The sequence below is a fragment of the Microtus oregoni genome, unplaced genomic scaffold (genome assembly GCF_018167655.1).
Source record: "Microtus oregoni isolate MIOR12 unplaced genomic scaffold, Mior012 000002F_ref0000024, whole genome shotgun sequence".
In the NCBI taxonomy this organism is placed as follows: Eukaryota; Metazoa; Chordata; class Mammalia; order Rodentia; family Cricetidae; genus Microtus; species Microtus oregoni.
Window position 1 is genome coordinate 85,305,699 of NW_024543061.1, and position 15,417 is coordinate 85,321,115.

General features: G+C 49.5%; 1 protein-coding gene across 2 annotated transcripts; it reads left to right on the top strand.

Annotated features, from left to right (window-relative positions):
• The first annotated feature begins 2,974 nt into the window (after positions 1–2,974).
• On the top strand, positions 2,975–15,040 carry LOC121465218 (tubulin alpha-3 chain-like). Of its 2 annotated transcripts, XM_041678418.1 has the most exons (7): positions 3,684–3,740; positions 5,791–5,808; positions 7,546–7,554; positions 11,988–12,210; positions 12,446–12,594; positions 12,891–13,571; positions 14,744–15,040. In XM_041678418.1, the coding sequence occupies exons 1-7, from the start codon at positions 3,684–3,686 to the stop codon at positions 15,038–15,040; spliced, it is 1,434 nt and encodes a 477-aa protein (XP_041534352.1). The 2 variants fall into 2 exon arrangements, with proteins under 2 accessions (XP_041534355.1, XP_041534352.1); XM_041678421.1 differs by lacking the exons at positions 3,684–3,740; positions 5,791–5,808; positions 7,546–7,554 and adding an exon at positions 2,975–2,995.
• Positions 15,041–15,417: the final 377 nt, after the last annotated feature.

Sequence of the window (15,417 nt, forward strand, 5' to 3'; positions counted from 1 at the left end):
TCCTTCCTTCCCAAAGCAAAGTCAAGCCACTAACCCCATGGCCCAACATCCTCATGCCTAGTCCACAAGCCTTTTGTTTCATCTGATAAAAATACAAAGGCCATGTCGACTTTTCCCCTCAAAGGCCTTTCATCTCAGAGCACGGTTTAATTTCACCATTTTCTAAACAGAATCATTCTCAATTTATTTTTCTTAGCAAATGAGAAAACACTAATAAAGCAGCAATGCATTGACCATTATCTGCAAGAACTTGGTGATCTGTGGTAGACTAGCTAGCCCACTGAAGAGCCTAAGGGTCAGAGCAATCCACGCCAGCCTACAAGCCTCTAACAGCTGGGAACTTCCCGATTCTCTAATTTTACTTTCACCGATTTTATTTCTCTGTGTACAGCGTGTGCACATACTTTACATATTGGACGAGAGCTGTCCGTCCCTTAGAATAAGGAAGTCACGGTTCTGTATGTGCAGCAGAGGCTGACTCCAAGCGTCTTACAGGCCAGGCAGTAAGCAGCATCAGGAATTTGCAGAGTCCTCGGGGCTAAAGTTCATGACAGGGGTCTTCATGGACAGTACTGCCTGAGCACATGCTCACACACCTCTACCTCCCGAGTGTCAGCACCTGGAACCATCCCTTTGTCTCCACGTGCACTGTGTGTGTTGTATGTGTGCATGTATGTGCATGCGTGTGTGCTTGTGTGCGCATGTGTGCGTGTGCTCCCATGAGTACACAGACTTCCTCGGCATGGGGACTGTCTCGTCACCGCTGGATCTCCAGGGCCCAGATCACAGACTAGGCCCTCAGCAAATGTCGTTTGATGTAATAACTAACTGCTGAGAAGGAAGACAACAGATTTATGAGCCATGTCAGGAATTCAGGTTTCATCCCACAGCCAGAGGGAAGAATAGGATGGTTTCCCACAGGAGAATGGCAGGATCTGATGTCACACACAGCACATAGGTTCCCCAGAGAAAACTGACTGGGACAGAGAAGGACGAGGTTGATAAGCCCCAGGCAGGAAGTTACTCCCGTTTGTTGCCAGAGGTTTCTGTCCCACCCAGTCCCGCGTGGTCTCCTAAAGGCTATGGGCCAAAGGAGCTCCCGTAGTAGTGGTACTTAACGAGGTGTCTAAAAAGTAGAATCAAAGGTCTCAGTGATGATGTAAGGGAGGGAGGGAGGTGGGGAGAGGGCTCACTGGTAAAGTTCCTGCTCTGCAAACATAAGGACCTGAGTTAGATGCCCAGATCCCCCACCACATCCCCCACACATACAAAAGCCAGGCATGGTGGCAAGGACTCGTAATCCTACTGTTGTGTAGACAGAGACTGGGAGATCCTGGGGCCGCCTGGCAAGCTACCCTAGCCTACTTGGTAAGCCAACAAGAGAGATTTGCCTCAAAAAAAAAAAAAAAGAAGAAGAAAAAAACCTGTGGGTGGCTCCTGAGGAACGGCATCTGTGGCTGACCTCTGACCCCCATGTGTCACACCGTGATACTCTGCATCAGGACAAAAATCACACACACCAGAGAGCCTGCAGGACAGCTGCACAAGAATGCCCAACAGATGATCTGGAAATGAGCCAGACTGGAACTGGAGGTGGAACCTAAACTTGTCAGGGAGCTGCTATCTGAACAGACCTCTCCCTTGCAGCTTCAGGATACTTGCTGTGCCAAACCTGCTCAGCGTCAGCTGCTGGTGGTGACACCTTCCTGGTGTCAGACTAGTCTTCAAGCTGAATCCTGAACTATAGCGACAGGGGCCAGGCCGACCACAATCTCTAAATTGCTCGGCAGCCTAAAGGGGAGAAAAACTCATTATGAAGCCATCTGTCCTGAGATCCTGTCCTGGTTTCTAAGCCAAAGAACTCAGAATCATTCCGAGAACTTAAGTAGCACACAGTGGGGGCAGGTTCTGCTGATGCCTGTCCTACATGCTAGTTTGCTGTGCAGCAGCCAAGCCCGCGGACAGCTGCAGGTGTATTACCCGTTGGTCCCCCAACTGTGCTTTCATCTCTACAGGATGAAACTAGCTCACAACTCTGGGCACTGGACATTCCACCGGGAAAACATAGACCAGGCTTTGACTAATACATTCCCGTCTGAATTCTGTCTTCAGACCTACATGAAGATATTTATGTACAATAAAATTAAAAGATAACAGTAGTGAAGAAATTAATGGTCAATTTCAATCTCAAATGTAATAGGGAAACTTTCCTGGAACCAAGTCTTCCCTCCCCTAATTTCTTCTGGTCTGTATCCCCAACCCCCATCCTTTCTCTGTGTTCTGTGGGACAGGGGTTCCTGTAGCCCAGACTAGGGTCACATTGTCAAGGACAACCTTCCGCTCCTGATCCTGTGCTGAGAATACAGACCTGAACACCATGCCTCTTCTGTGCAGTGCTGAGGACAGAACCAGGGGTCCCATGTGTGACAAGCAAGCTCTTTCAATTGAGACAGTTTAATTTAGCAAAGCTAAGCAAATCCTCCAAAGAGAGACTAGCTGGAGTAGGCTGTCCCCAGGGAGGGAGCACGCCAATGCATAGTGTTGTGAATTCTAAAGAAAATTGTATGAATATTTATGATATGGGTGGCATTCTGCTGGAGTAAGGTGACCTTATTTCCCTCCCAAATCACGCTGACTAGATCTCCATTTCAGGGGATTTCTTTACATGATCCTCTAGAAAAGTCCACAGAGGGGGCATCAAAATCACAATGACACCAATCTTTTGGGAATGCAGCCCCCACCACGATTGCATAGGTGTGGGAAAATGCCCTGGTACTGTAGTTTCTGATATAGTGGGAATGACCTGATTGCAGCTTCAGAGATGTCCAACCACAGAAGAACTTTCTGATTTTCCATCAGGGGTCATAGCTACCACAGCAATTTTTCTGTTGTAGAATATTATTTTAAGATGTGTTACTTTTGTATATGCTGTGGAACATGTGTTTAATGACGTAAAGGTGTGTTACCTTTGTTTATGGCATATCTGCTTAAATCTGTGAAGCTGTGATTCTTTGCCTGTCTTAAAACACCTGATGGTCCAATAAAGTAACGAATAGCCAATAGCAAGGCAGGAGAAGGGATGGATGGGGCTGGCAGGCAGAGAGGATGAGTAGAAGGAGAAATCTGAGAAGAGGGAACAGGCAAGAGAAAACAAGAAGAACACCAGGAGCCAGCCACCCAGGCGACTGTGGAGTAAAAGTAAGATACACAGAAATAAGAAGAGGAAAAAGGTAGTCAGTGTGGCGCATCACACCCGTGGGCGCTCTATGCACTGCCATACAGTTCGTGAACCGGGCAAGGGGCTGGAGACTGAAACACACAAAGACTCACAGACAGAGACACAGAATGCCCCAAGAATGCCCCCTTTATTGTGTACCAGAGCCGCTTATATAGAGATCCTTAACTGATAGCCACGCCCCAGCCAAACCCACCAGAAACCACACCCCTGCCATCAGGAACTCCTGAAGGTCTCCTGCTCAGAGCAGCTGCAAGCCTTACAAGTTGTTTACCAGAAATTCAGGATCTGGGCGGGGGGGGGGGGGGGGGGGAGGGGGGGGGGGGTGAATGTTCACAGCTCCCAACAAGTCAGAATAAGTTCAGTTAAAAAATGCTGGCTAGGAACAAGCTAAGGCCGGGCATTTATAAGTGCTAATAAGTCTCTCTGTTTTTTATTTGGGAGTTGGATGGCAGACCAAAGAGCCAAAAGAGTCAAGAGCAAAAACCAAACAAGTACTCTTTCTGTTTATCAGCTCTTGTCTGCCCAGAATCACTCTGACTACTCAGATGTTACCCTTCATCTACAATTAGAGCTTCATGGTGCAGCCAAAACCTTTCCCAGGGCTCAGAGTGTCATTATCAGAAACTGAACAAACACCCACCTGGTGTGGGATTCCCCTCTGTATGCTGTGAATATCATTCGTTAATAAAGGAACTGCTTTGGGCCTATAGCAGAGCTATAGGGGAACAGAGCTAGGCAGGAAAAACTAAACTGAATGCTGGGAGAAAGGAGGCAGAGGCAGAGAGGAGCCCCACTAGAGACAGATGTCCAAACTTTAGCTGGTAAGCCACAGCCACATGGTGATGCACAGATTAACAGAAATGGGTTAAATTAAGATGTAAGAGTTAGCCAATAAGAAGTTAGAGCTAACAGGCCAAGCAGTGTTTTAAATCATATAGTTTCTGTGCAATTGTTTTGGGGCTGAGTACCCAGGAATCAACTAATGGCCTCCTTACAACACCTGCCCCCCACCCCACTTAGGAACCTGGATTGTCATTCACATGAGAGAAACTGCCCGAAGGAGGTTCTGTGAGACCTGGGTGTGTAATGAGAATACTCAAGGTCTGTGGGCGTGATGGGTTTCTCCTCAGTATATCCAGGGAACAGTGTTGGGGGACATCTTCCAGGCTTTGCACAGAGCCAAGTCCTCTCAGAGCAGAGCAGGAAAAGCACGGCTGCCTTCAGAACATCTCGCCACCAGCACCTGCTCCTACACGGCTCTCGTATGTAATGATCCACCTCAGTTTCCCCAACAAGCACCACTCAATTCATGACGTACCTCCCCCTTTGCTCTGCGGCCCATTACTTCCCTTCATTCCCCCTATAACAAAACCTCCAGCTGTGAACCGGATGCTAAACTGGACCCAGGGCCAGAGATGCACGGCCTCTCATCCAGACATTCAGGTTCTGGTGACCTTGGCAGACATAATACAGAGGCTTGCAGCTGGCAACTCCAGACACTCCCTTCAAGAGGCAAAACATGGTACCATGTTCTGGAAGGCAACGTTTCACTGTTCACTGAGACAGAATGCTGCCCACACTCTTTAGTCCAGTCCACTGACTCAGCTCTCTACAGAAGTAACCAGAGGTGCATGTGCTCGTTCTGTGGCCATAACAGACGCCATGACCAAGAGCAACAACAGGAGGGAAAGATTTATTTGGCTTATAGTTCTGACTCACAGTCCAGGAAACAGCGCTGCCAACAGTGGGCAGGGCCCTTCTACATCAGCCACCAACCAAGACAAACACCCCCCCACCCCCCCCCCCACCCCCCGCAGGTATGCTGACAAGCCTATGCGATCTGGCCAGTCCTTAAACTGAGACTTCCCTCTCAGGTACTCCTAGGCTGTGTCAAGTTGACAGTTAAGGCTAAGTAGGACACATGGAAAGATTGGTGCCTACTGACCTGGAACACGGTAGGTGCCTGCCTGACACGGAAGACGCGCTGGGTTTGATCCTCAGCAGCACATAAACTGAGTGCGGTTACACAGCTTTATCTTACCAGAACTCGGGAGGAAGAGGCAAGAGGATCAAAAGTCTTAGACTGTCCGGGACTGCACAACACGTTCAAGGCCAGCCTGGATGCATGAGACTCTGACTCACAAAATAAATAAATTTAACATAAGAAAATCTGCAGCTATGACTTCCCAACCATGATAGTTATACCCTCAAACTATGAGCCAAAATAAATACTCCTCTGTAGTGATATTTCATTTGTATTTTAATAAATAAAGCTTGCCTGAAGATCAGAGTGAAACAGCCCCCCTGGGTCAGCCTTAAAGACCAGGCAGTGGTGGCACACACTTCTAATTCCAGTAGCCACACCAGTTGCCACAGAAACCAGGCAGTTGTGGTGCACACCTTTAATCCAGCACAGGAGAGTGAAAGGCCAGAGAAGATTCCATTTTTGTGCTGGGCCCTTTTGGGACCTTGAACTATACCCCCACCCCCAGGATAAGCTGAAAGCTGCAGAAGAGCTGAAAGTCGCCCCCAGGACAAGCTGAAGGCTGTAGGACCCCTCTTTAGGGGAAGTATTAGCTAATGGAGAAACCTAAATTACATAAAGTTGCTGACTGCAGCCCATTCCCCCGCTCAGCTTCCCCTATCAGCTGGGCGATATTTCAAGCAGCCCCTGTGGTTAGCACAGGGTCAGCAAATGTCTGGAGGATGTAACCAGGGGGCTATTGCTCCTCCCCTTAGAAACTAACAGCCTATTAGAAGCTCACAGCTAAGCTTTACCTCACCTTTAGCCAATTATGATATAGGAGAAGTAATTTTGTACTTTGTAAACTTGTGACTGCTTTGTGTTTTTTTTATATATATATATATAAACTCTTACAATAACAGACAGGGTCCTTCTCCCCCCATCTGTGGTGTCAGACCGTGAGGCAAAGGACCCGTGCTAGCCCATACTTAATAAGGGAAACCTTGCTTTCGCACTCAGAAGTGTGGCTCTGGGGTGGTTTTCTTGGGGGTTCCTGGACTCAGACACAACAGAGACATCTCTCACTCACAGTCTCATTCTGAGATTCCTGGAGGCAGGACCGCATTTTCAGACTTGCTTTTCTGACCTTCAGGTCGAACCCTGATTCTCTGAGTTTTTATTAATCATGCAAGTGTGGCGTGGCGATGCTGGCCAGACACTCAGGAGGCCAAAGGAGGAGCGTCACTTGAGCCCAGAAGTTCCGGGACTCTCAAGAAATCTGCTTTAAGACTCTTGTTTGATCCTAGTTACATAGAAAGTTGTCAATGTATACACATGGGGATTAAAGACAAGCAGCAGACATGTCTCTCTCTAGCTTGTAAAGTTGATGGTTTCAACTTTATTTCTGCGTTTCCCACGCTTTCTACTCCAAATGTGCTAATCTCATAATCAGAAAAACAAACATTTCTTAGAGACAGCCCTGGGGGCTAGGGTTGTAGCTGGTTTGGTAGATCGCTTTCCACTTGTGTCTGAAGCCGTGGGTTTGCTCCCCAGCACGCTATATACACTGAGCTGCTGGTCCACACTGCAGTCCCAGCACTTATGGGGTGGAGACAGGAGGACTGAAAGTTCAGGTCCACTCTTGGTTACGGGGTGTCAAGCAGGGTGGGACACATCACATTATCCCTCAAAAGTCACAACATGCTACAGCCTACACTTCAATGATGTGCAGCTAGATATCCCGAGAAAGGAAGGTATATCCACTAACCTGTGTTTCCCCTAAAATGCGCGCACGCACAGTGCATGTCTGCAGGCCCAGCTCTGAGGGGGGCTGACCGGCAGGACTGCAAAGACTCGGAGGTCAGCCGGAGCTGCACACCCCACCCTTCCAACCCTGTCTCGCACGGAAATAAGGTGAGAACGGGCGGCTGTTCCCAGACTCCCAAACCGGCGCTGGGTTCCATGGCAGCGCCCCACAGGAGCCCAGACACTCACGTCTCCTGAAGAATCACCATCTGCAGGTCTCCCCTGCGTGGCCAAGTAGTGTTTCCGCACCAGATGAGACAAGGCAGGGTGAGGCATGGCAAGGCCTACGGGCCCGCCGGGGTGCACAGCCGCAGGGCCCTCCCTCAGTCACGCATGCGCAGACTCGCGAAGCCCGAGCACCCCACTTGTCCTGCGCAGACCGCCAATCTCCAGCGGAGCCTCAGCCACTCCAGAGGCTTCCCGCCAAAGCCACGTCCAATCAGCAAGTGCCAGCGCACCAATTCTAGCCACATCCAATCATAGGTGAGATATGAGACCTAAGCCTGCCCCAAAGCGCTCTGGACCAATGAGCATCCAGGGCGAGCTCGTTAATTACCCAAGCTTCTTGCTCAAACCGTTAGGCGCTCGAGAGAGGCGGTTGAGGATCCGTGCTGAGGGACTACTGAGGTGCTTGGCTAGGAGTCCAACATGGTGAGAGCATCCCTAGACTGGGGTGGGCCTGCTGGAGAGACACCGCCATCTCCTCCACAGAGTGGGGGGCTCAGCAGGGGCCCACAGGCCGGGAAGGGTGAGCCAGGGCGGGGTTGGGGGGGTGAGCCAAGGCCCCGGGGATGGTGAGCGAGGAGCTGGGGGGGGGGGGGGGGCCAAGGCCCCGGGGATGGTGAGCGAGGAGCTGGGGGGGAGCCAAGGCCCCGGGGATGGTGAGCGAGGAGCTGGGGAGGGGGGGGGAGCCAGGGCGGGGTTGGGGGGGTGAGCCAAGGCCCCGGGGATGGTGAGCGAGGAGCTGGGGAGAGGGGGTGAGCCAGGGCAGGGTTGGGGGGATGGTGAGCGAGGAGCTGGGGAGGGGGGGTGAGCCAGGGCGGGGTTAGGGGGTGAGCCAAGGCCTCGGGGATGGTGAGCGAGGAGCTGGGGGGGGGTGAGCCAAGGCCTCGGGGATGGTGAGCGAGGAGCTGGGGGGGGGGGTGAGCCAAGGCCTCGGGGATGGTGAGCGAGGAGCTGGGGGGGGTGAGCCAAGTCCCCAGGGATGGTGAGCGAGGAGCTGGGGTGGTGAGCCAGGGCCCGGGAGGGTGAGCTAGGGCTTGGGGAGGATGAACAAGGACCTGAGGGGGATGAGCCAAGGCCCGGATGGTAAGCCAGGGCCCGGGAGGGTGAGCGAGGACCTGGGGGGGGGGAGCAAGGACAGGGCCAGGGAGGGGAAGTGAGGAACCGGGGTGGGAGTGAGGACCTGGGGCGGGGGAGCCAGGGCCCGCCAGGGTGAGGGGGAGTGAGCGAGGGCTTCGGGGTCCAGAGGTTGCAGCAACCTCCCTCTCCAGGGTCCTTGTTGAGCCTCAGGTTCTCGTGAGAACGGGATTCCCCTTGGGGTGCAGCCCCCACCTAGAGTCCCAGCTCTGCAGATACTGACCAAAGAGGCTGGGCAAGAGTTCGAGGCCAGCCTCAGTCACATAGAATTCCAGGCTTCAGAAAAGACAAAAAGGAGGGTGGCAGAAAGGTTTTGGAGAGAGAGCATTTGTCTAGTGTTTTCCGGTTGCCAGTGCTCTTTTTTTTTTTTTTTTTTTTTTTTTTTTTTTGGATTTTTCGAGACAGGGTTTCTCCAGTGCTCTTGAGTGAGGGAACAAGCCATGGCGTTGGTTCCAGAAAATTCTAGAAGCTACCAAGCTTTCTGGTCTAATGCTCACCATGGGAAAAGTAAAAGTTGCCGACTCCAAAGAGCCTTTGTTTGGAATTTTAAGACCACCTACAGGTGTAGGGAATCAGTTTGCCCCCTGCTCCACCCAGCTTCCTAGAGAACCTTTGTGTGTTTGGTGCCAGCTGCAGGTGGCTATGGTATGGGGTTTGTAAGCGGTACTGTGTGTTCCCACCAGAAAGTAGAGCTGAGCATGTGGCATGCGGTAATCCCAAACACAATGGAGGCTGAGGCGGGAAAATTAGACGTTCCGGAGTAGGCGGAGTTAGTGAATTTGAGGCCAACATAGGCTGCAAGACCTTACAAGAGGAAAAAGTAAAATAGACTCTTTAAGATTTGTTTTCAGTTGTGTGTAGTGTCTGTGAGAAGTATGTGTTTAAGAGTACAGTTTCCCAGAGAAGCCGGAAGAGGGCACTGAACAGGCAGGAGCTGGATGGAGTCAGGTGGTGGTGAATTCCCTCTGCAAGGACCTCTCTTAGTCTCCCCAGCCCGAAGAAGGGAACCTTTTCCAATACTTGCATTCATTTAAAAGTAACACTGGCTAACAAGTGCCAGAGAAGAGCTAGGTCTAGATGGCTTGTGTCACGGTCTCCTGATCCTGCCCGCCTCACTCGTCCTCTTGCCTCAGTCTCCTGACTGAGCTGCTAACTGTCGTGTGCCACCACGCCTGGCTTAATCATTTTTCATTAAATTGCTGAGAGGACATTTCGGTCCTCTTAGCCTTCTCTGCGTGGACCTTGGCAGCATGTTCTGTCTGGTTTGCTTTCTGTCGCTGCGCTAGCACGCTGACCAGAGCAGCTTGCGTGATGAAAGTTTGTCTTTCAGCAGGGACATCTAGGCAAGCGCTGAAGGAGACCATGCAGGAACACTGCTTACTGGCTGGCTCTGCCTGCTTTCTTACACAGCCCAGGCCTATCTGACTAAGGATGGCCCTGCATATGGAGGTCGAGCCCTCCTGTGAGAATCATTAATAAGAAACTGCCCCACAGATGGTGCTCCTTCCCATGTGACTCTAGTTGGTGTCCAGCTGACAGAAATAACCAACACAATGTTTTTGTATATGCCTTAATTTTTCAAAATTAACCTTTGAAAACTTGCACAACTTCCCTATAAATTATATAGAATCTTTGTATATTTGCTTCAAAAAATATCTGTCTTGTTTTCATTGAAGAAGTTTTTGCAGTTTTTTCCTGGTGTCGGGGGGTTCTGTTTATTTTTGAGACATAAAAGCCTTGCTGGGATTTTATAAGTAGTAGATAAGGGGCTGTATTTGCTTCATTTTTGCATTACATTTACTTATGTGCATGAATGTGCACATGGCTGCAGTGGAGCTCAGAAGACTGCAGAAGGGGGTTGGTAGTCAGTGCCTTTCATCACTGAGCCGTACGCCAGCCCTGTATTTTCTTTTATTAAGAAAATTGGTGGCTAGGCGTAGTGACATATACCTTTAATCCCAGCACTTGGGAGGTGGAGGAAAATATCTTTGTGCGTTCTAGTCAACAACCAGAGCAACACAGTGAGACCCTGTCTCAAAACAAAAAAGAAAGAAAATTGACAGGAAAATAGATAGCAAAGTTTGGGCCTTTCCGACTTGTGGTGCAGCACAGAGCAGCCAATTGTAAGCTCAGTGGGGGATCCATGACGCCTATCTAAGGTGTAGAAATACTTTTTCAAATAAGAATACTTTCCTATCTTGTGAACATCAACTGACACCTATTGTTTGCTCTGTGGGATAAAACCATCGCTGTTTTGTTTTTTAAAGTTGATCAGAAGCATATGTAACTGCTGATGGGCTAATTCAACTGTCTGCACTCGAAAGATAGCACACCAGAAGGTGCATGCCAGCAGTTTATAACCGTAGCTGCACATGAGTGCATACAGCACGAGCATGCATACACTTTGTATGACATGCAATACAGTGTTATCCTTCATAAAGTTATGCTCAAGAACCCATGATTTATAAAGAAAAAGGTCATTTTCTAAATAAGTTCATAGCCACATTAATAGCTATCTTGGGTCATGTTTGGTCCATGGGCCACAGATAGCATACCTCTGTAGAATGTGTGATGTGACATCCTGAAAACTTCATTTGATCTCTACATATGTGTGGGGGTGACTTGTTTAAAACTGGACAGGTGGCTACTGGGTGTAGTTAGGTCCTGGCATGAAAGCACTTCTTTCAAAATGATGACTTGGGTGAAATCCAAAAAGGTTAAATCAAAAATCAAAAGAGGGTTAAAGAAGCCATAGCCGGATATGGTGGCACAGGCCTATAATCCTAGCACTATGTATACTGAGTTCAGCCTGGGTTATGACCAATCCCTGCCTTAAATTTCTGAATAAAGAAGAGATTCAGGATAGACTAGCATCTCAATACTTCACTGTCTGGGAATGTTATATTCCAGGAAGTAAAGTGATTAAACAGAATGGTATCTTTATGAAGAATATTAACTCAGATGTGTTCCTGAGTCAGCTTCCTGGCCCAGAATGGATGGAGAGTGATAAACGGGTGGCCTAGATGGGCAGAAGGAAGACACATGACTGCCGGGCGTGGACTGGGTGACCTGGGACCTACTCCTCTCACTGGAGTATCTCTTCTCCTTTAGTTGGCCACAACTAAAACCGGATACTCTTCAGAGAATTACTTCAACTCTCCCTCATGAGCCCTTAAACTTGAAAGCGTTTGGAGAGTAGCAGACACTCTGGGGCGAACTGCTACTTCACAGAAGGGCTAGCTTGGTGTGTGGGTTTACTGCCATAATCCTAGCACTTGAGGGGCTGAGGCAAGAGGATTGCCACTGGTTTGAGGCCAGCCAGGGTCAGTGAAACTATATCCAAATAGGGCACGTTTAGAGCAACCCAAGCTGTTTGATCTCTCTGTGTGTGTTTGTCTTGGGATAGGGCTGGTCTCGAACCTAATCTTTCTTCTCAGTGCTGGGATTATTATGGCCTGTGTAACCGCACTTGGTAGAGTCAGTTTTTGATAGAGATAAAGGCATGCCTGAGCGTTGCTGTAAATAAAGTGTGGAAAAGACACTGTGGTGCTACACAAAATTATGTTGGTATGTCATACAGCTTCAAGTGAATGAACACCTTGTTTCTGTTCTGGGTTCCAGCGTGAGTGTATCTCTATCCACGTGGGGCAGGCAGGTGTCCAGATCGGCAATGCCTGCTGGGAACTGTACTGCCTTGAACATGGCATTCAACCTGACGGTCAGATGCCAAGCGACAAAACCATCGGTGGCGGGGACGACTCCTTCAACACATTCTTCAGTGAAACCGGAGCTGGCAAGCATGTGCCCAGAGCAGTGTTTGTGGACCTGGAGCCCACTGTGGTCGGTAGGTGCCTGGGTCAGGGTGGCAGCTTTCCTGGGAGAGCGTGAGTGTCTCAGGAAAACCTGCTGACATCTCTGCAGAGTGTACAGCTGTATAGATGTGTGCTTGTGACTTTGTTGGGGGAGAAACTGAATATAACCACATATAATCACAAACTAGGAGACGCTGTTGACATATAAGCTCAGTAGAATTGCATGGCCCTTGCCTAAAAGACTCATGGCCCATATGGTCTCTCTAGATGAAGTGCGTACCGGTACCTACAGACAACTCTTCCACCCAGAGCAGCTGATCACTGGGAAGGAAGATGCAGCCAATAATTATGCCAGAGGTCATTATACCATTGGCAAGGAGATTGTTGACCTGGTCCTGGACCGAATTCGAAAACTGGTAAGAGGGTTGCAGAGGAGGCTTCATGTGGTGCTTGTCCTGGTCCAGAGAGTTGCTCTTGATGGTGGTGGGGGTATGGGCATTTTGGCAAAAGGGTTAGAATCAAAAATTTCATGAGTTTACCAAAATACTTTACCACAGAGCCTGTGCTTTGATGCATCCATGGGTCTTCATTGTGGTGTTCAAACTGCAGTGTGTTGTGGAGACAGTGGGTTTGTGTCAGTTTGCAGAGTGGAACTCATGAGGCTGGGGCGTGGCTCTGTAGGCACTGGCTTACGTACTCTGGCTTCCCACAGGCAGATCTATGCACAGGACTGCAGGGCTTCCTCATCTTCCACAGCTTTGGAGGGGGCACAGGATCTGGGTTCGCATCTCTGCTCATGGAACGGCTTTCAGTGGACTATGGCAAGAAGTCCAAACTGGAATTCGCCATTTACCCAGCCCCCCAGGTCTCCACAGCCGTGGTGGAACCCTACAACTCCATCCTGACCACACACACGACACTGGAGCATTCTGACTGCGCCTTCATGGTGGACAACGAAGCCATCTACGACATCTGTCGGCGCAACCTGGATATTGAACGCCCCACATACACCAACCTGAACCGTCTGATCGGGCAGATCGTGTCCTCCATCACAGCCTCCCTGAGGTTTGACGGGGCTCTGAATGTGGATCTCACGGAATTCCAGACCAACCTGGTGCCATACCCTCGCATCCACTTCCCGCTGGCCACCTACGCCCCCGTCATCTCAGCTGAGAAGGCGTACCATGAGCAGCTGTCCGTGGCAGAGATCACCAATGCTTGCTTCGAGCCAGCCAATCAGATGGTCAAGTGTGACCCTCGCCACGGCAAATACATGGCCTGCTGCATGTTGTACAGGGGGGATGTGGTCCCAAAAGATGTTAACGCGGCTATTGCTACCATCAAGACCAAGCGCACCATCCAATTTGTGGATTGGTGCCCAACTGGCTTTAAGGTAGGACTGGGTACTGTGACCATCATATCTGCCAGTTCCTGCTTCAGGGCCATCCAAAGCTTTGGGCAAGAATTCACCTTTCCACGTCAGGCTCCAAAGAAAGCATGTATTGTAATTAACTTCTAAGTGACTTTGTTTTTCCAAATAATGCTGAGTATCCTTTCTTAAAACCATCAATTACCAAACCTGTAGCAGACTAATGAATTTTTCTCTGTTGGAGAAACATGGAGAAGCAAGGACATCCGGGGAGGGAGTGTCTCACAGGTGTGCTGTGCCTCGCACAGGTTTCCTCCCAGCTGAACCTGTCCCCACAGGGGGACAGTATGAGTCAGGCTGGCCGTCCCTACAGAAAGAGTCTGCCAACACCAGTCGGCATCACTGGTTTACCACACAGTCTTTTTACTTGGACTACACTAGTTTCCATGTTTAAAAATTAGATTTTAGTTTGGCATTGATGGTGGCACATGCCTGTGATCCCAACACTAGAGAGTTCAAGGTATTCCTTGACCCCATAGTGAGTTTGAAGCCAGTCTGGGCTTTGGAAATAATTTTTATAGCCTTTAATTAAAAAAAATATTAAAACTATGAAAAGCTGAAACTCTACTTTCATGGTGAATAACAAAGCTTCTGTCCTGATAAAACGGAGCAGTCTTTGCATATTCAAGGTATAGTCTGCCTCCTATGTGGTTGACAGCCCAGCAGAGAGAAGCAAAGGACCCCTGTTCATCTTAAAGTGGGCGTGTCCTTCTTGATCAGAGTAAGACGTCTTATGTCTCTGTCCTTGCCTGTTCCCATCTCCAGTCTGACTGTTCCTATCTGCTGCTAACAATTACCTGTTCATCAGGATATGAAAAGGGTTTATCACCCCTCAGCTACGATTTCTTGCTAGGGTTCACTGCTACATGGGAGTTTCCCACACATTCGTACCAAGAGTTCCTCTTCCTTTAACTAAGCATACAGTATACCGTGGGTAGGGTTCTCGTTCTTTGCCTTTGTTGTTCCAGTCCGGCCATTAGTGGTTTAAGTAAGTCCTTCAAAATCATGTGTTGCCTTGTATAGGTGATTATTCCCCCAAAAGTATGGTGTATTTGCAGCTTAACCTGGGTCCACAGCTAGTGAACTTAGTATTTCTGAGGCTATTATAAACTCGACTGTATGTTCTTCTCTGGCAGGTGGGTATCAACTACCAGCCCCCCACCGTGGTGCCTGGGGGAGACCTGGCCAAGGTGCAGAGGGCCGTGTGCATGCTGAGCAACACCACTGCCATCGCCGAGGCCTGGGCCCGCCTGGACCACAAGTTTGACCTCATGTACGCCAAGCGGGCCTTCGTGCACTGGTATGTGGGAGAAGGCATGGAAGAAGGGGAGTTCTCAGAGGCCCGGGAGGACCTGGCAGCGCTGGAGAAGGATTATGAAGAGGTGGGCGTGGATTCCGTGGAGGCAGAGGCAGAAGAAGGGGAGGAATACTGAGTGTATGGGTCTGACTTCCCCACCATTGAAACTAAAGGGCTTATTTACTCATTAAACTTTCTGTATCGAGGCATTGCCTTCCTGTGTGCTGTACTTCCTAACAAAATTCCTTTCTAGATACCTGCCTTTCCTGCATAAATTTCTCTAGGGAAAACATCAGTTTTTCCCTAAGAAATGATAAACCTGCCTGTGTCCAGTTTTAAGTCCTAACTAAGGACATTAGGATAATGTGTTTAATGTTGAAGTGCTGCTGGACCAGCACAGAAACGGACCCTGTCTTGGTTTGCTGGGGACAGCGTCCTCCTGGGCCCCTGGCATGTGTCCTGGGACTGCAGAGCTCAGTGCCTGATGCTTCATTTCCACTTAGCCATTTGCTC